We start from the raw sequence: 20,522 nt of genomic DNA, 5'->3' as shown, positions 1-20,522 counted from the left end.
GTAGTGGGGAAAATGTTGGAATCAATTATTAAAGATGAAATAGCAGCGCATTTGGAAAGCAGTGACTGGACCGGTCCAAGTCAGCATGGATTTATGAAAGGGAAATCCTGCTTGGGAAATCTTCAAGAATTTTTTGAGGATGTAACTGGTAGTGGACAAGGGAGAGCCAGTGGATCTGGTGTATTTGGACTTTCAAAAGCCTTTTGACAGGGTCCCACACGAGAGATTGTTGTTCAAAATTAAAGCACGTGGTATTGGGGGTAATGTACTGACGTGGATAGAGAACTGGTTGGTAAACAGGAAGCAGAGAGTCGGGATAAACGGGTCCTTTTCAGAATGGCAGGCAGTGACTAGTGGGGTGCCGCAGGGCTCAGTACTGGGAACCCAGCTATTTACAATATACATTAATGATTTGGATGAGGGAATTGAGTGTAATATCTCCAAGTTTGCAGATGACACTAAGCTGGGTGGCGGTGTGAGCTGTGAGGAGCTAAAAGGCTGCAGGGTGACTTGGACAGGTTAGGTGAGTGGGCAAACGCGTGGCAGATGCAGTATAATGTGGATAAATGCGAGGTTATCCACTTTGGTGGCAAAAACACGAAGGCAGAATATTATCTGAATGGCGGCAGATTAGGAAAAGGGGAGGTGCAACGAGACCTGGGTGACATGGTTCATCAGTCATTAAAAGTTGGCATGCATGTACAGCAGGCAGTGAAATGGTATGTTGGCCTTCATAGCTAGGGGATTTGAGTATAGGAGCAGGGAGGTCTTGGTGAGGCCTCACCTGGAATATTGTGTTCAGTTTTGGTCTCCTAATCTGAGGAAGGACGTTCTTGCTATTGAGGGAGTGCAGCAAAGGTTCACCAGACTGATTTCTGGGGTGGCAGGACTAACATATGAGGAGAGACTGGATCGACTGGGCCTGTATTCATTGGAATTTCGAAGGATGTCGGAGGGAGGGAGGGGGGCCGGGGGGGGGGGGGAGAGAGAGGGGGGCCGGGGGGGGGGGGAGGGAGGCAGGAGAAAAGGGGAAAGGTAGGGGGAGGCAGGAGAAAAGGGGAAAGGTAGGAGGGGGAGGAGAAGGGGAAAGGTGGTGGGGGAGAAGGAGAAAGGTGGTGGGGGAGAAGGGGAAAGGTGTGTGGGGGGAGGAGGAGAAGGGGAAAGGTGTGTGGGGGGGGGGAGGAGAAGGGGAAAGGTGTGTGGGGGGGGAGGAGGAGGAGAAGGGGAAAGGTGTGTGGGGGGGGGAGGAGGAGGAGGAGAAGGGGAAAGGTGTGTGGGGGGGGGAGGAGGAGGAGAAGGGGAAAGGTGTGTGGGGGGGGAGGAGGAGGAGAAGGGGAAAGGTGTGTGGGGGGGGGAGGAGGAGGGGAAAGGTGTGTGGGGGGGGGAGGAGGAGGGGAAAGGTGTGTGGGGGGGGGGGAGGAGGAGGGGAAAGGTGTGTGGGGAGGGGGGGAGGAGGAGGAGAAGGGGAAAGGTGTGTGGGGGGGGGAGGAGGAGGGGAAAGGTGTGTGTGGGGGGGGAGGGGAAAGGTGTGTGTGGGGGGGGAGGGGAAAGGTGTGTGTGGGGGGGGGAGGGGAAAGGTGTGTGGGGGGGGGAGGGGAAAGGTGTGTGGGGGGGGGAGGGGAAAGGTGTGTAGGGGGGGGAGGGGAAAGGTGTGTGGGGGGGGGAGGGGAAAGGTGTGTGGGGGGGGGGAGGGGAAAGGTGTGTGGGGGGGAGGAGGAGGAGGAGGAGGGGAAGGGTAAAGGTGTGTGGAGGGGAGGGGTAAAGGTGTGTGGAGGGGAGGAGGGGAAGGGGAAAGGTGTGTGGGGGGGAGGAGGGGGAGGGAGGCTGAACGGGCCGGGCCCAAGACTTCGGGCAGGGCCCGTCCCCAGCACCAGATTTACAGGTAGGTGGCGTCGGGTCGGGTGGGGGGGGAACAGAGGGAGTTCGGGAGGTCGGGTCGGGGGGGGGGGGGGGGGGGCGGTGGTGGGAGGGAGGTCGGTTCAGGTCGGGGAGCGCGGGGCGGGTCTGGTCCGGGGGCCGGAAGCGGGAGTCGGGGTCGGGTCCGGGGGCGGGGGGGGCGTCGGGAAGCGGGAGTCGAGTCGGATCGGGAGGAAGCAGGAGCTGGGCGTGGGAGGCAGCCTTATGCACGCAGCCCCAGTGAGGCCATTCGGCCATGACTAGGGTCTGCGTGCTTCGGGCCTCTCCCAAACAGTTTTGGGCGCCTGGAGCTACTGCACATGTGCGCCCACTGTAGCGCACATGTAGAGAGGTCCCGGCACTGTTTTCAGCGCAGGGACCTAGCTCCACCCCCCACAACTCGTGCTGCGCCGCGCCGAGCTGCAAACGACCTGCAGGGAGCCGGAGAATGTAAAGGTTTTTTTAGGCGCACTTTGTCGGGGCTGCGCCGTTCTCGGCTCGGCCCAAAACTTGGGCCCAAAGTTTCTATGCGCGCATGTGCAGTAGCTCCTGGCAGGCCATTTATGCAAACGAGCGCTGCAAGCTCTGTGGGAGGGATCGAAGCACACCGTCCCTAGCTCTGGCCGAATGGGCTCCCTCATCAGCTGCCCGCTGCGTTCCCTAAGGTAGGAGTTCTATTTTTTATTATTTACTGATTGACTTTGGTGCTTCAGGTGCAGGGTTCCTTCTATTTTATTCATTAATTGATTATTACTTTTTGCGCTTGGTGCTTTAAATGTAGTTACTTGCGCCGATTCCTTAACTGTAAGTAAGGTCTTTCTGTGCGGACAAAAGTGGACACATACACTGCCCTAAGTTAGTTTAGTACAACTTTTTTCTGGCTAAATTGGCATAAATGGTGTAAGTGACTGGTAACGCCCCCTTTTGGGGGGGTGGGGTGGGGGAAAAACTGACCTAACTAACTCACTTACGCTGGCGCAAATTAAATGGCCATATTTGCAACTAAAAAGATACACCAGAAAAATCAAGTTACACCAAAACAAATGGTGCTACTCATGGGGAAATTTGGGCCCATAGACTGGTACAGCACAGAAGGAGGCCATTCGGCTAATCATGGCTGTGCAGGCTCTTTGCAAAAGCTATCCACTTCGTTCCACTCCCCTGCTCTTGCCCTACAGACCTGCAATTTCTTCTCCTTCAAGTATTTATCCAATTTCCTTATGCTGCAGAATCTTCTGTTGTTCTTCAGTGCTCTGTTTACTTTAGACAGAAACAGCTGTCCTTCCTCACTAATCCGCACCTCGTTACTGTGCGATGAATATTAAAATAAAATTGCCATCCCCATATTGTAGCATCAGCAAAGGAATCCTCCACAGTGTGTGCAACATCTATATCCGATAGCAATGCACAGAGCACAAGCTAATATAAAAACCATACATATCCTGCATGGGAGGAATCTTCAATCACAGGCTGGGATTGTCAAGAATGCTGGGTGTTTTTTTTTGCTCTGGTCTAAATTTTTTTTAATTCTGTCTGATACCCTCCAAAAAGCAAACGGCAATTCTTTCACCAATTAGGTTCAGCTGTTAATTTACAATCATGCTCTGCAAATTGTAACTAGCATTGTCTGCATAATTAGCACAATGCTAAATGTGCTGTTCCTTTTTAATTAACTTATCTTCAAGCACTTAGCAGCTTTCAAGTCAAATTCGAAAGCTCTGCCAGCTGTGGCAACACCCGGTTCAAGACTTTAAACATCCTTCAGGCAACATAACATCGTATTAAAAGTGGTGCTCACCTGCCATAATGTAATACTGGCCACCAAATCGCATGTGTACACATGCAGCGGACTGTTATGACATAGCTGTTATGACATAGCTCTCAATTGCATATTGCACCAAACCTAAACAGTAGATAAGGCCAAATTTAGTTTGTTAAAGTTTAATGTGTGTGTGTATATGTAGACATTGGATAAATAATATAGTTGTTGCTCGTAAATGATTTACAGATCATAACCAGTTCTTCCCCATTTGTGCTGTTTGTCAGACCTAAAACACATGAGTTACAAAAGCAAAATACTGCAAATGCTGGAATCTGAAATAAAAACAGTGAATGTTGGAAATCTCAGCAGGTCAGGCAGCATCTGTGGAGAGAAAAACCAAGAAAAGCATTGTGGGGTTTTGTGGCTTAATGTGTAAGGCGTCTGATCTTCAAAACGAAACGCTGATGTTATCAGAAGATTGTAGGTTCGAACCTCACCGTGGTCATTTAACATTAATGATTTAGACGAGGGGATTAAATGTAGTATCTCCAAATTTGCGGATGACACTAAGTTGGGTGGCAGTGTGAGCTGCGAGGAGGATGCTATGAGGCTGCAGAGTGACTTGGATAGGTTAGGTGAGTGGGCAAATGCATGGCAGATGAAGTATAATGTGGATAAATGTGAGGTTATCCACTTTGGTGGTAAAAACAGCGAGACAGACTATTATCTGAATGGTGACAGATTAGGAAAAGGGGAAGTGCAACGAGACCTGGGTGTCATGGTACATCAGTCATTGAAGGTTGGCATGCAGGTACAGCAGGCGGTTAAGAAAGCAAATGGCATGTTGGCCTTCATAGCGAGGGGATTTGAGTACAGGGGCAGGGAGGTGTTGCTACAGTTGTACAGGGCCTTGGTGTGGCCACACCTGGAATATTGTATACAGTTTTGGTCTCCTAACTTGAGGAAGGACATTCTTGCTATTGAGGGAGTGCAGTGAATGTTCATCAGACTGATTCCCGGGATGGCGGGACTGACCTATCAAGAAAGACTGGATCAACTGGGCTTGTATTCACTGGAGTTCAGAAGAATGAGAGGGAACCTCATAGAAATGTTTAAAATTCTGACGGGGTTAGACAGGTTAGATGCAGGAAGAATGTTCCCAATGTTGGGGAAGTCCAGAACTAGGGGTCACAGTCTAAGGATAAGTGGTAAGCCATTTAGGACCAAGATGAGGAGAAACTTCTTCACCCAGAGAATTCTCTACCACAGAAAGTTGTTGAGGCCATTTCACTAAATATATTCAAAAAGGAGTTAGATGAAGTCCTTACTACTCGGGGGATCAAGGGGTATGGCGAGAAAGCAGGAATGGGGTACTGAAGTTGCATGTTCAGCCATGAATGAACTCATTGAATGGTGGTGCAGGCTAGAAGGGCCGAATGGCCTACTTCTGCACCTATTTTCTATGTAACGTTTCAGGTCGACGATCCTTCGTCAGAACTGCCGAATGTTTGAAAGAGCACATTCTTCAGCACTGATAGGGGGAGTGAAAGAAAGAACAAAAGGGAAGGTCTGTGATAGGGTGAAAGGCAGGAGAGATTAGAGACAAAAGGAATGATGGGCTGAATTGAAATGGTGATGACAAAAGTTAGAAAAGGGTTAATCTGGATAGAGTGTGAATGGTGGAGTAATGACCAGCGGCCATTGGAGATAGAGGAGAAAAGGAATAAAAATTGGCGGGGTGGGGGGCAGCTAAATATGGCCAGAGGTTATGCTCTGAAATTGTTGCTCGATGTTGAGTGCAGAAGGCTGTAAAGTGCCTAATCGAAAGATGAGGTGCTGTTCCTCAAGCTTGCGTTGAGCTTCATTGGAGTGGAGTGGAGTATGAAAATGACAGGTGACCGGAAGCTCAGGGTCACACTTACGGACTGAACGGAGATATTCAGCAAAGTGGTCATCCAATCTACGCTTAATTTCCCCAATGTAGAGGAAACCACATCGTGAGTATCAAATTCAGTATACTAAATTGAAAGAAGTGCAAGTAAATCGCTGTTTCACTTGAAAGGAGTATTTGAGGCCCTGGATAGTGGGAAGGGTGGAGGTAAAAGGGCAGGTGTTGCATTTCCTGCGCTTGCACGCGAAGGTGCCGTAGGGAGGGGTGCTGGGGGTGACTGCGGAATGGACCAGGGTGTTGCGGAGGGAGAGGTCCCTTCAGAATGCTGAGAGGGGCAGGGAGGTGAAGATGTGATTGGAGATGGCGGAGGATGATCCATTGAATGTGGAGGCTGGTGGGGTGAAAGGTGAAGACAAGGGGAAGCCAGTCATGCTTCTGAGAGGGAGGGGAAGGGGTGAGAGTAGAGCTGCAGGAAATAGTACGGATACGGTCGAGGGCCATGTTAACCACGGTGGAAGGGAATCCTTGGTTATGGAAAAAGGAAGACGTGGCAGAGGCACTAGAGTGAAAGGTGGTGTCCTCAGAGCAGATATGATGGAGCAGCTGTGAGAATGGAATGGAGTCCTTTTAAAGCATGTGGGGTGGGAGGAAGTGTAGATCAGGTAGTTGTGTGGGAGTCAGTGGGCTTATAGTGGATACTGGTCGAAAGTCTATCCCCAGAAATGGAGACAGAGAAGTCGAGGAATGGAAAGGAAGAGTCTGAGATGGACCATGCAAAGGTGAAGGAAGGGTGGAAATTGGATGCAAAGTGAATGAAATTTTCACGTTCAGAGTGAGGGCAGGAAACGGCACCGATCGTCATTAATGTACCAGAAAAAGAGTGAGGGAGGAGACCAGAGTAGGACTGGGACAAAGAATGTTCCACATATCTCATGAAAAAGCAGGCATAGGTAGGACCCATGTGGGTTCCCATAGCAACACCTTTAATTTGGAGAAAATGAGCGGAGTTAAAGGAGAACTTGTTCAATGTGTGAGAGCAAGTTCGGCCAGGCAAGGAGGGTGGTGGTGGTGGATGGGGACTGGTTGGGCCTCTGCTCGAGGAAGAAGCGGAGCGCCCTCAGGCCATCCTGGTGGGGGATGGAAGTGTAGAGGGATTGGACATCCATGGACGGTTGGGTACAGGAAACTGGAAACTGTTAAAGTGACTGAGGACGTTGGAGGAGTCGTGGATATAGGTGGGAAGAGAGTGGACATGGGGAGAAAAAATAAGAACATAAGAAATAGGAGCAGGAGTATGCCACCTGGCCCCTCGAGCCTGCTCCACCATTTAATAAGATCACGGCTGATCTGATCATGGACTCAGCTCCACTTCTCTGCCCGCTCCCCATAACCCTTTATTCCCTTATTGCTCAAAAATCTGTATCTCCACTTTAAATATACTCAATGACCCAGCCTCCACAGCTCTCTGGCAGAAATTCCATAGATTTACAAGTCTCGGAGAAGAAATTTCTCCTCATCTCAGTTTTAAATGGTCGGCCCCTTATTCTGAGACTATGTCCCCTAGTTTTAGTTTCCCCTATGAGTGGAAATATCCTCTGCATCCACCTGTCGAGCCCCCTCATTATCTCGTGTTTTGATAAGTCACTTCTCATTCTTCTGAATTCCAATGAGTATAGGCTCAACCTCCTACTCAACCTATAAGTCAACCCCCTCATCTCCGGAATCAACCTAGTGAACCTTCTCTGAACAGCCTCCAATGCAAGTATATCCTTCGTTAAATACGGAGATCAAAACTGTACGCAGTACTCCAGGTGTGGCCTCACCAGTACCCTGTAGCAGGACTTCTCTGCTTTTATACTCTATCCCCATTGCAATAAAGGCCAACATTCATTTGCCTTCCTGATTACTTGCTGTACCTGCATACTAAATTTTTGTGTTTCATGCACGAGGACCCCCAGGTCTCTCTGTACTGCAGCACTTTGCAATTTTTCTCCATTTAAATTATAATTTGCTTTTCTATTTTTTTCTGCTAAAGTGGATAACCTCACATTGTCCCACATTATACTCCATCTGCCAAATTTTTGCCCACTCAATTAACCTGTCTATACCCCTTTGCAGATTGTTTGTCCTCCACAATTTGCTTTCCCACCCATCCTTGTATCATCAGCAAACTTGGCTACATTACACTTGGTCCCTTCATCCAAGTCATTTAATATAGATTGTAAATAGTGGAGGACCCAGCACCGATCCCTGCGGCACCCCACTAGTCACAGCAGAGGAGAACAAAGGGTTTAATTAGGAGGGGGGAAATAGAGCATGAGAGGAAGCTTGCTGGGAACATAAAAACTGAATGCAAAAGCTTCGATAGATATGTGAAGAGAAAAAGATTAGTGAAAACAAACTTGGGTCCCTTGCAGTCAGATTCGGGTGAATTTATAATGGGGAACAAATAAATGGCGGACCAGTTAAACAAATACTTTGGTTCTGTTTTCACGAAGGAAGACCCAAATAACCTTCTGGAAATACTAGGGGACCGAAGGTCTAGTGAGAAGGAGGAACTGAAGGATATCCTTAAAGTGCAAAATTGTGTTAGGGAAATTGATGGATTGAAGGCCGATAAATCCCTGGGGCCTGGTAGTCTGCATCCCAGAGTACTCAAGGAAGTGGCCATAGAAATAGTGGATGCATTGGTGATCATTTTCCAACAGTCAATTGACTCTGGATCAGTTCCTATGGACTGGAGGATAGCTAATGCAACACCACTGTTTAAAAAAGGAAGGAGAGAGAAAACGGGTAATTATAGTCTGGTTAGCCTGACCTCAGTAGTGGGGAAAATGTTGGAATCAATTATTAAAGATGAAATAGCAGCGCATTTGGAAAGCAGTCACAGGATCGTTCCAAGTCAGCATGGATTTATGAAAGGGAAGTCATGCTTGACAAATCTTCTGCAATTTTTTGAGGATGTAACTAGCAGAGTGGACAAGGGAGAACCAGTGGATGTGGTGTATTTGGACTTTCAAAAGGCTTTTGTCAAGGTCCCACACGAGATTGGTGTGTAAGATCAAAGCACATGGTATTGGGGGTAATGTACTGACATGGATAGAGAACTGGTTGGCAGAGAGTCGGGATAAACGGGTCCTTTTCAGAATGGCAGGCAGTGACTAGTGGGGTGCCGCAGGGCTCAGTGCTGGGACCCCAGCTCTTTACAATATACATTAATGATTTAGATGAAGGAATTGAGTGTAATATCTCCAAGTTTGCAGATGACACTAAACTGGGTGGCGGTGTGAGCTGTGAGGACGCTAAAAGGCTGCAGGGTGACTTCGACAGGTTAGGTGAGTTAGCAAATGCAGTATAATGAGGATAAATGTGAGGGGCCGAATGACCTACTCCTGCACCTATTTTCTATGTTTCTATGTCACTGCCAACTGGAAAATGGCCCATTTATCCCGACTCTCTGTTTTCTGTTAGTTAGCCAATCCTCTATCCATGCTAATATATTACCCCCAACCCTGTGAACTTTTATCTTGTGCAGTAATCTTTTATGTGGCACCTTATCGAATGCCTTCTGGAAATCCAAAAAACACTACATCCACTGGTTCTCCCTTATCCGCCCTGCTCGTTACATCCTCGAAGAACTCCAGCAAATTTGTCAAACATGATTTCCCTTTCATTAAGCCATGCTGACTCTGCTTAATTGAATTAAGCTTTTCCAAATGCCCCGCTACTGCTTCCTTAATAATGGACTCCAGCATTTTCCCAACGACAGATGTTAGGCTAACTGGTCTATTGTTTCCTGCTTTTTGTCTGCCTCCTTTTTGAAATAGGGGTGTTACATTTGCGTTTTTCCAATCCACTGGCACCGCCCCAGAATCCAGGGAATTTTGGTAGATCACAACCAATGCATCCACGATCTCTGTTGCCACTTCTTTTAAGACCCTAGGATGTAAGCCATCAGGTCCAGGGGACATGTTTTCCTTTAGTCCCATTATTTTACCAAGTATCACTTTTGTAGTGATATTGATTGTATTAAGTTCCTCCCTCCCTATGGCCCTTTGATTATCCACTATTGGGATGTTTTTAGTGTCTTCTACCGTGAAGACCAATACAAAATATTTGTTCAATGCCTCTGCCATTTCCTCCATTATTAATTACCCAGTCTCATCCTCCAGGGAACCAACATTTAATTTAGCCACTCTTCCTTTTATATGTACCTGTAGAAACTTTTCCTATTTGTTTTTATATTTTGTGCTAGTTTATTTTCATCATCTATCTTCCTTCTCTCTATCATTTTTTTAGTTGTTGTTTGCTGGCTTTTAAAAGTTTCCCAATCCTCTGGCCTCCCACTAGTCTTGGCCACATTGTATGTCCTTGTTTTCAATTTGATACCATCTCTTATTTCCTTAGTTAGCCACGGATGGTTATCCCTTCTCTTGCAGTCTTTCCATTTCATTGGGATATATTTTTGTTGTGAGTTATGAAGGGGGGGGGGAAAGAGAGAAGAGAGGGGGGGGGGGAAGAGAGAGAAGAGAGGGGGGGGGGGAAAGAGAGAAGAGAGGGGGGGGGGGAAAGAGAGAAGAGAGGGGGGGGGGGGAAAGAGAGAAGAGAGGGGGGGGGGGAAAGGGAGAAGAGAGGGGGGGGAGAGAAGAGAGAGGGGGGAGGAAAGAGAGAAGAGAGAGGGGGGGGGGAAAGAGAGAAGAGAGGGGGAGAGAGAAAGGAAGGGGGGGAGAGAGGGTGGGGGAGGGGGTGGGAGTCAGCCTTATGCACGCAGCCCCAGTGAGGCCATTCGACCATGTGCAGAGGTCCCGGCACTGTTTTCAGCGCAGGGACCTAGCTCCGCCCCCCCCCCCCCCCCCCCCCCCCCCACAGTGCCGCGCCTGGCTCCAGAGGACCAGCAGGGAGCCGGAGAATCTAAGTTTTTTTGGGGGGGAAATTTGTGGCGCGGAAAACAGGCGTCCGGGTCGGGGCTGCGCCGTTCTCGGCGCGCCCCGAAACTTGGGCCCAATGTGTCTACCGGGGCAGTCTTGTTTGTGGATCTTGGGAAGAAGGTAGAAACGGGCTGTGCGGGGTTGGGGAACAATGAGATTGGTGGCTGTGGAGGGAAGTTCTCCAGAGGAATTAAGGTCAGTGACGGTCTGGGAAATGATGGCTTGATGTTCAGTGATGGGGTCATGGTCCAGGAGCTGTAGGAGGAGGTGCCAGAGAGTTGGTGATCGGGCTCTGCAAGGTAGAGGTCAGTTTGCTAAACAACAACAGCACCACCCTTGTCAGCAGGTTTAATGACCAGGTCATTGTTGGATCTGAGCGAGCGGAGCGCTGCAAGTTCAGAGGAAGGTAGGTTGGAGTGAGTGAGGGCAGCAGAGAAATTGAGACGGCCGATGTCCCGTCAGCAGTTTGCAATGAAGAGGTCTAGATAGGGTAAGAGGCCAGAGGGAGGGGTCCAGGTAGACCGAGAATTCTGAAAGCAGGAGAAAGGGTCAGCTGTGCAGGGGGAAGACTCCTGGCGGAAGAAGTGGGCATGGAGGTGAAGGTGACAGAAAAAGCTCCGCATCGTGCCAAGCTCGAAATTCATTGAGGTGGGGGTGTAAGGGGATGAAGCTCAGACTTTTGCTGAGGACTGACTGTTCGTGGTCTGAGAGAGGAAGGTCAGAGGGGACAGTGAAAACACAGCAGGGGGTGAGATTGGAAGGAGGGATGGGATCAGAGGGAAGTGTGGGGGAAGAAGGTTCCGGAGGGGTGTTGGTGTCCAAGAGTTGTTGGAAGTTTACGACCCTTGACACCTGGTGACACTTGCTTGTTTTTCAAACTTAAAACACCAAAAGTTCTTGATGTGTACTTTGTATCATGGTCACATCTAATAAGGAAGAAGAATCGCAGGGATTGGTGGAAATGTTTCCATCAGTGAGGAATGCACTGGAAAATTGATCCACCCTTTCTTTTGTAGTTGACAGATTGTGCCCACCACCTCAACTATGCAAACCTGGTGAGGTTCGACAGGAGTACGAAGAGCAGATCAGAAAGGTGAGATGTAGATTTCTATTCCATGCGGAACAAATCTAACTAGAGAAATATAGTTCTGTGCTTGTGCAGCTGGTGGAAGGTTTGTAAGACTTGTTCCCTTCACCATAACCCTTCCTTGCATGGTATCCAAACCTCAAAGCCCTGTGATTAGGAGAGCTGAAGGATAGATCGAGGTGTAGATTGGCAAATGCTCTCAATTTCCTTGGGATGCAATCTTGTTTTGATTGTGGAAATGTCATCTGTGGGATGCAACCAGCCAGGATTGACTAATGTTGATTTGTCGTGTCAGATGAGCAAAGCGTCCATAATATCCTAATGCAAAATACTGTGGATGCTGGAAATCTGAAATTAAAAAACAGAAAAAGCTGGAAACACTCGGGTGAGGCAGCATCTGTGGAGAGAGAAACAAATCTAATATTTAAACCCACTGGTTCTTAATGGACATTAAGTTATCAAATCCTCTTTATGAAAGGTAGATTCAACCATGTTTGTTAAGTTGTTTAAAATTTCTGAAATATTTTTATCTTCGGTTACTTGTCCAATACAAAATAAATAATTGTCTTTTTATGAAGTGCTAAAGCACACAGCTAATAACCATGTTTTTTGGTGCACTCCAGAGAGACACTTGTACCTAATAGTCACTACTTTTACTTCATGGTAGTTCCAAACAGGTACTCTCTCATGGTAGCACTGATCTGTTCTGCAATTTAGATATTTAACAGCACTTGACTGTTTAGTTTGGTTCATACCTGGTGGTTGCTAACCATGCAAGGAGACATCACATTGAATTATTTGAAATTGCATCTCTTCTGCTGCAATGTTGAATCTGCCTACAAGTGTGTGTAAGACTTCCTGAGAGAAGCTGCAACAACACTACTGCACAGTGCTTCTGATGAGTTGCCTGTGAATTTCAGACTGTTATAAAGCTTGGTATAATTTTACATTGCAAACTGAAGGTTGTGGCAGGGTACATCCCTCACAAAGAACAATTATTTCATTAGCCAGTTGTTTAATTGTAGGTGAATATCGCACCTGCTTCATGTGGTGATGTATCTAGATGGCAAAAATTGACTCTTTTGATCATGTATTCTTGTTGGTGCCCAGCCTATCTTCTAATTGCTGTAATCGTGGATCTGCTTTCACAAATATTGTTTCATCTTTTACTTTGGCTATTGTTTAAACTTGGAGCTCCTGCTTACCACCGAAATGCTGGTTTCTGCAGGCTGAGGTAGAAGCTTCTGACACCTGCAGGGAATTCCTGTAGGGCCATCTCTGGTGTGTGTGTTGGTCTAACGTTTGAATGAATTCGATGCATGTTACTAAATGATTGGTGTATTGGCCCACTTAGTAACCAGCACCAGTAAGAGAGCTTATGAAAGGGCTGCTTTAAAAGAGGGTTCATAATTGCTTGTGGTAGACCTATAGTTTAGATTACCATTATGCAACATCAGATTAGTCACATTTACACATCACACTGCAGCAGGAAGCCAGCAGACATCGGACAGTCAATCTGGATCCAGTTTCTTCAGCTGTAGACAATGAGATGTGCTAAATACTGCACTTGCTTCACAGTTGAACGCAGAACTTGCTGCCCGTGAAGAGGAGGAACTTCGAGCCAGTGAAAAGTTCATTCAGCAGCTGCTGGCAGAGGAGCAGGAGCAAAAAATCTATGTGGAACAGCAGAGGAAGGAAATGGATGAACAGTTAAAAAGAGATGAAAAGCTCGCTCAGATGCTGAGTGAGGAGATGGTAGGTAAATATATCGACTGACAAACTTGGACATTTTCCTGGTTTGAACAGATGAGTCTCAAATTTAGCTTTTCATTAAGCTAAAGGAATGCAATATTGCTCAGGAAAAACGGTTTAGAAGTAACCTCCTTCAATGTATTTTAAGGTTTATGTTCAGAATTTTTGCAGAGGGCCATCAGCCTTTGGAATAAATTTCTGGCTTATGCACTGAATGCAGATTTTCTGCAAGCATTTCGAAGGGAGTAATATCACAGCATGCAAAAAAACAGGTGGTGTTTTAATGGCCTTCAGGGGCTTGGAGAGTAATTTCACAGAATCCCCCAGCCCCAGAATCGGTCTGGAGTTTTCTTTTTAAATGCTTTTTTGCTACTCCCATGAAATGGTATGGCTGTTGACTGCTGGGGCAGACTGGGGATCATGAATATTTTGCATCCCATTCCTCTCCAGTCCTTGAAAGTGTTGTCAACTAAATCTCTGCCCATCTCTCATAACTCCCTGTTTCAATTTCTCCAATAATTAGATTTTCCTCCCTCCCAAAGCAGCTCTAATCAAAGCCACAACAGACATTAGCTGTGGCTGTGTTGCTTTATGTCCAGTTGACCCCACCATCCTCCTCCAACACCTAATTCAAGTGTAGCAGAGAATCTCTGCCAGTGCCTTCCCCACCCCTGCACTGTCACCTTTGTGGCATTCCCCAACACCCCTTCCTGTTCCTCGTCTACAGGCTTCCGCATAGCAGCGTAAACCACAGAATCAGCTTCCACATGTACCCTGTGTGGCCGAAATGGCTGGTAATGCCCCCTTTTGGGGAAAAAAAATAAAACTAAACAAAAAAATCCTAACCAACTCACTTACACTGGCGCAAGTTGAATGTGGATTTTTAAAATACTCCAGAAAAATCAAGTTGCTCCAAAAAAAACTGAGCAACTCCTGCCCAATTTTGAGCCCTATGTTACTGGACCAATAATTCAAAGAATGGGAGTTCAGATCTACCAATTTGAGAATTTTGAATTCAATTTATAAAAAAATTTCAATAAACAAGCTGGTATCAGTAAAAGTGACCATGAAGCTGTCGGATGTCATAGAAACACAACTGGTTCACTAATTTCTTTTTAGAAGAGTTAATCTGCCGTCCTTGCCTGGACTGGCCTATGTGTGATTCCAATCCCACACCATTGTACACCGTGACTGTGAAGTTTTCCAGCAAGCCAAACTGTTACGACGACTGCAGCACGACCTCCAGACATCCCAAAGTGCTTTACAGCTAAGGACATACTTTTGAAATGTCATTGTTGTTTTTTTATTTGTCCCTGGGATGCGGGCATCGCTGGCAGGGCCAGCATTTATTGTCCAACCCTAATTGCCCTAGAGAAGATGGCAGTGAGCCGCCGCCTTGAACCACTGCAGTCTTTGTGGTGAAGGTACTCCCACAGTGTTGTTGGGGAAGGGAGTTCCAGAATTTTCATCCAGCAACAATAAAGGATGGCAATATATTTCCAAGTCAAGATAATGTGTAACTTGGAAGTCAGGCGCTATTTATAAATGCATGTTTTTATTTTCCTCTGAATTGCCTTTTGAAAGTGTCTTTAGAATCTGCTTTCACTGCCATTTCAGGTAGTGCTGCCCTATCCTTCTCGGTGGTAGCGGTCGTGAGTTTAGGAGGTGCTGTCTAAAAAGCCTTGGCAAGTTGCTGCTGTGCATCATGTAGATGGTACACACTACACCACAGTTCTTCTTGGGTAGTCCCTCAGAGTCAAGAAATACTTGCTTCCACATTAATGAATTTCAGATAACTGATGTCCAAGACCTACAGTCTCTGTCACAGATGGGGGGACGGGTGGTTGGGGTGTTTGGGTTGCCGTGTGCTCCTTCCATTGTTTGCGCTTGGCTTCCGCTTGCTCTCGATGAAGAGACTCTGTGTTCGGCGCCTTCCCGGATGCTGCTCTTCCAGTTTGAGCGGTCTTGGGCCAGGTATTGGTGGGGTTGTTGCACCTTTTCAAAGAGGCTTTTGAGGGTGTCCTTGAAGCGTTTCCCCTGCCCACCTAGAATTCGCTTGCTGTGTCAGACCTCTGAGTAGAGCGCTTGTTTTGGGAGTCCATCGGAATTGATCGCACGTGGTCAATGCTTCGATGCTGGGGATGTTGGCCTAAGTGAGAACACTGACGTCAGTGTGCCTATCCTGCCAATGGATTTGCAGGATCTTGCGGAGGCAGTGTTGATGGTACTTCTCCAGTGCTTTGAGGTGCCCGCTGTACATATTCTATGACTCTGAAGCATATAGGAGGGCAAGTATCACTACTGCTCTTGGTGCCGGGTTTGAGGTCCTGGTCTTCAAACACACACTTCCTCAGGTGACCGAAGGCTGCACTGGCACACTGAATGCGGTGTTAGACACCACAGTGCATTGGTGGTGGGGGGAGTGAATGTTTAAGGTGGTGGATGGGGCACCAATTAAGCTGGCTGCTTTGTCATGGATGGTGTCGAGCTTCTTGTGTTGGAGCTGCACTCATCTAGACAAATGGAGTGTATTCCATCACATTCCTGACTTGTGCCTTGTAGATGGTGGAAAGACTTTAGGGAGATAGGGGTTGAGACACTCGCCGCAGAATACTCGGCCTCTAACCTGCTCTTGTCACCACAGTATTTGTGTGACTAGTCCAGATCAATCGTAACCCCCCCAGGATGTTGATGGGAGATTCGGTGATGATAACTCCATTGAATGTCAAAGCCCGGTGGTTAGACACTCTCTCGTTGGAGATAGTCATTGCCTGATGCAAATGTAACTTGCCACTTATCAGCCCAAGCCTGAATGTTGTCCAGGTCGTGTTGCATGTGGACATGTACTGCTTCATTATCTGAGAAGTTGTGAATGACACTGAACACTGCATTCATCAGCGAACATCCCTACTTCTTCCCTCCATCATAAAGTCAGGTCATTGATGAAGCAGCTGAAGATGGTTGGGCCTAGGACACTGCCCTGAGGAACTCCTGCAGCGATGTCCTGGGGCTGTGATGATTAGCCGCTGACAACCACAGTCATCTTCCTTTGTGCTAGGTATGACTCCAGGCAGTGGAGTTCTTCCCCCTGATTCCCATTGACTTCAATTTTACTAGGGCACCTTGTTGCCACAGTCAAATGCTGCCTTGATATCAAGTGCAGTCAGTCTCTCCAGAATTCAGCTCTTTTGTCCCTGTTTGGACCAAGGCTGTAATGAGTTCTGGGGCCGAGTGGTCCTGGCAGAATCTAAACTGGGCATCGATGAGTAAGTGCTGCTTGATAGCACTGTCAATGACACCTTTCATCACTTTGCTGATAATTGAGAGTAGGCTGATGGGGCGGTAATTGGCTGGTTTGGATTTGTCCTGCTTTTTGTGGACAGGGCATACCTGGACAGTTTTCCACATTGTCTGGTAGATGCCAGTGTTGCCAAGCTGTTCCAGTACAGCTACGAGAGGCGCAGCTAGTTCTGGAGCACAAGTCTTCACGACAGCCGGGATGTTGTCAAGACCCATAGCTTTTGCTGTATCAAGTGTGCTCAGCCGCTTCTTGATATCACGTGGAGTTAATCAAATTGGCTGACGGTTGTGAACGTTTCAGCCTTGTCTTTTGCACTCGCGTGCTGGGCTTTGCCATCGTTGAGGATGGGGATATGCATGGAGTCTCCTCTTCCCGTTGTTTAATTGTCCGTCACCATTCGCGACTGGATGCGGCAGAACTGCGGAGCTTTGATCTGATTCGTTGGTTGTGGAATCGCTTAGCTCTGTCTATAACATGCTACTTCCACTGTTTAGAATGCGTGTAGTCCTTCCTGTGTTGCAGCATCCCAGGTTGACACCTCACTTGGGTATGCCTGGCATGCTCTTCTACACACCTCATTGTATCAGGGTTGGTCCCCTGAATTGCTGGTAATGGTCGAGTGAGGGATAAGCCGCGCCATGAGGTTACAGATTGTGGTGGAATATAATTCTGCTTCTGATGGCTCACAGTGCCTCATAGATGCCCAGTTTTGAGCTGCTGAATCTATCCCACTTAGCATAGTGGTAGTGCCACACAACACAATGGAGGGTGTTCTCAGTATGAAGACGGGACTTCGTCTCCACAAGGACTGCGCGGTGGTCACTGCCACCAATACTGTCATGTACAGATGCATCTGTGACGGGTAGATTGCTGAGGACGAGGTCAAGTAAGTTTTTCCTTTCGGTTCTCCTGCCACGTGCCCAGTCTGGCAGCTATGTCCTTCAGAGCTCGGCTAGTACTGGTGCTACTGAGCCACTATTGGTGATGAAATTGCAGTTCCCCTTGCTACTCTGTGCTTCTTCCAAGTGATGTTCAACATCATCATCATAGGCAGTCCCTTGGAATCGAGGAGGACTTGCTTCCACTCCCAAAGTGAGTCCTTTGATGGCTGAACAGTCCGATACGAGAGCCACAGATCCTGTTACAGATGGGACAGACATTCGTCGAGGGAAGGGGTTGGTGGGGCTGGTTTGCCGCGCGCTCCTGCTGCCTGCGCTTGGCCTCTTCGTGCTCTTTGCGTTGAGACTCGAGAGCTCAACGCCCTCCCGGATGGACTTTCTCCACCTCGGGCGGTCTGCGGTCAGGGTCTCTCAGGTGTCAGTGGTGATGCCGCACTTTACCAGGGAGGCTTTGAGGGTGTCCTTATAATGTTTCCGCTGTCCTCCTTTGGCTCGTTTACGATGAAGGAGCTCCGCATAAAGCATTTGCTTAGGGAGTCTCGTATCTGGCATGCGTACTATGTGGCCTGCCCAGCGAAGCTGATCGAGTGTGGTCAGTGCTTCAATAGTGGGGATGTTAGCCTGGTCGAGGACACTGATGTTGGTGCGCCTATCCTCCCGGGGATTTGCAGGATCTTGCGGAGACGTTGTTAGTGATATATCTCCAGTGACTTGAGGTGCCTTCTATACATCGTCCATGCCTCCGATCCATACAGGAGGGTGAGTATCACTACAGCCCTGTAGACCATGAGTTTGGTGGTAGATTTTAGGGCCTGGTCTTCAAACACACTTCCTCAGACGGCCGCAGACTGTGCTGGCGCACTGGAGGCGATGCTGAATCTCCGCATCAATGTCTGCCTTTGTTAAGAGGCTCCCGAGATATGGGAAATGGTCCGCGTTGTCCAGGGCCACGCCGTGGATCTTGATGATTGGAGGGCTGTACTGTGTGGCGGTGACAGGCTAGTGGAGGACCGTTGTCTTACGGATGTTAAGCGTAAGGTCCATGCTTTCATATGCCTCAATGAATACATTGACTATATCTTGGAGTTCAGCCTCTGAATGTGCACAGGCGCAAGCGTCGTCCGCATACTGCAGCTCAACGACAGAGGTTGGGGTGATCTTGGACCTGGCCTGGAGGCGGTGTAGGTTAAACAGCTTCCCACTTTAGTTCCACTCCAGCGGGGAGCTTGTTGATAGGTGGAGCATGGCGGCGAGGAAGATTGAGAAGAGGGTTGGAGCGATACCGCAGCCCTGTTTGACCCCGGTCCGGACATGGATTGGGTCTGTAATGGATCCGTTGGTAAGGATCACGGCCTGCATGTCGTCGTGAAGCAGGCGAATGATGTTGACACACTTTTGGGGGTATCTGAAACTGAGGAGGACGCTCCATAGACCCTCACGGTTGACAGTGCCAAAGGCCTTTGTAAGATCGCAAAAGACAATGTATAAGGGCTGGCGCTGCTCCCTGCATTTTTCCTGCAACTGGCGCGCTGCAGGGAGCAGCGCCAAATGTGCAACACACAGGAGGAGTACTGATTCATCAGCCGAGGGAGGGCTGTAGGTAGTAATCAGCAGGTTTCCTCTCCCATGCTTGACCTAAAGCCATGAGACTTCGTGGGGTTCGGAATTCATGTTAAGAACTCCCAGGGCCAGTCCCTCCTGACTGCATACCTCCGGGATGGTGATGTAGGGGTCTGGGATGTTGGCTGAAAGATATGATTCTGTATGTCAGGCTTGACTAGTCATACTCTGTCTGTGGGACAGCTCTCCCAATTTTGGCACATGTCCCCAGATGTGAGTGAGGAGGAATTTGCAGGCTTGACTAGGCTGGCTGTGCCTTTGTGTCCGAAGCTGGCACCGATGTCGATGCTGGGTGGTCAGTCCGATTTTATCATTATTGTTTTCCGTAGTGGTTTTGTACAACTGGCTTACTGGGTCATTTCAGAGAGCATTTATGGGTCAACAACATTGCTGTGGGTCTGGAGTCATGCATAAGGATGGTAGATTTCCTTCCCTAAAGGATATTACTGACCTAGATGGGTTTTTACAACAATCCGGTAGTTTCTATGGGCTCAAAATTGGCCCACCTTTGTTTTTTTTGGCGCAATCACCAGAGATGCGCTGACTTTGTGGGCTGAAAACGGCGTCGAAAAGATGTCTCCAGATTCTGGCCGCTCTGGCCTCTCCCATGGCTTGGCACGACGTGTTCTGCCGATTAGGGGGCGGAGCTAGGGCCCTGCGCGAAAAACAGTGCCGGCAGCTCAACGCATGCGCACTGGAGGTTTCGCGCATGCGGAGTAGCTCCTGCCGTCAGCTGCAACGTGGAACCTGATGCGCCCCACCCCATCCCACGATGCGTGCCGGGCTGATATGTATATATGTACGCGCGCGCGTACGTTTTACTCCAGATTTATTTAATCAGCTGCCGCGGTGGTATTTGAAATTGTGTCTGGATAATTAGGCTACGCCTCTGGATTATTCGTCCAGTAACATAACCGCTGTGCTATTGTACCCCCATATAATGTAGTAAACTTGGCAGCCAAGAGCTTCAATCAGAATCTCTTTTTTTTTTTCGTGTTGATTTGAAGGATAAATATTGGCCAAGACCCCAGAGATAACTCAGCTGCTATTTGAAATAGTGGCATGGGATCTTTTAAGTGTACCTGAGAACTGATGGGACCTCAGTTTAATGGCACCTCCAACAGAGTATCAACCTAGATTTTTTTTTCCTCCAAGTCTCTGGAGCTGGAATTGAACTCAACCTTCTGACTCCGATGATAGCACTACCAACTGAGCCATAGCTAACTAACATGACTTGAAAATGACTAATTTTCAGGGTTATAGGGAAAAAGCTGGGGTGTGGGACTAAATTGGATAGATCTCAGTGTCTGCACAGGCACAATGAGCTGAACGGCCCTCTTCTGTAGTGTAAGTTTCTATAATCCTTGCTACTGGAATGTATCATTG

The 20,522-nt window shown here is 48.1% G+C and overlaps 1 protein-coding gene across 1 annotated transcript in view; it reads left to right on the top strand.

The window, feature by feature from the left end:
- LOC139265816 (E3 ubiquitin-protein ligase rnf168-like) overlaps window positions 1-20,522 on the top strand; it is a 39,123-nt gene that overhangs the window by 6,528 nt on the left and 12,073 nt on the right. The window contains exons 2-3 of the mRNA XM_070883270.1: window positions 11,494-11,570; window positions 13,143-13,319. Of these exons, the coding sequence (XP_070739371.1) occupies window positions 11,494-11,570; window positions 13,143-13,319 (254 nt within the window). The remainder of the gene's footprint in view (window positions 1-11,493; window positions 11,571-13,142; window positions 13,320-20,522) is intronic.

This window comes from Pristiophorus japonicus, chromosome 6 (genome assembly GCF_044704955.1).
Source record: "Pristiophorus japonicus isolate sPriJap1 chromosome 6, sPriJap1.hap1, whole genome shotgun sequence".
NCBI classification, from domain to species: Eukaryota; Metazoa; Chordata; class Chondrichthyes; family Pristiophoridae; genus Pristiophorus; species Pristiophorus japonicus.
This window is presented reverse-complemented; position numbering and strand designations above follow the sequence as displayed.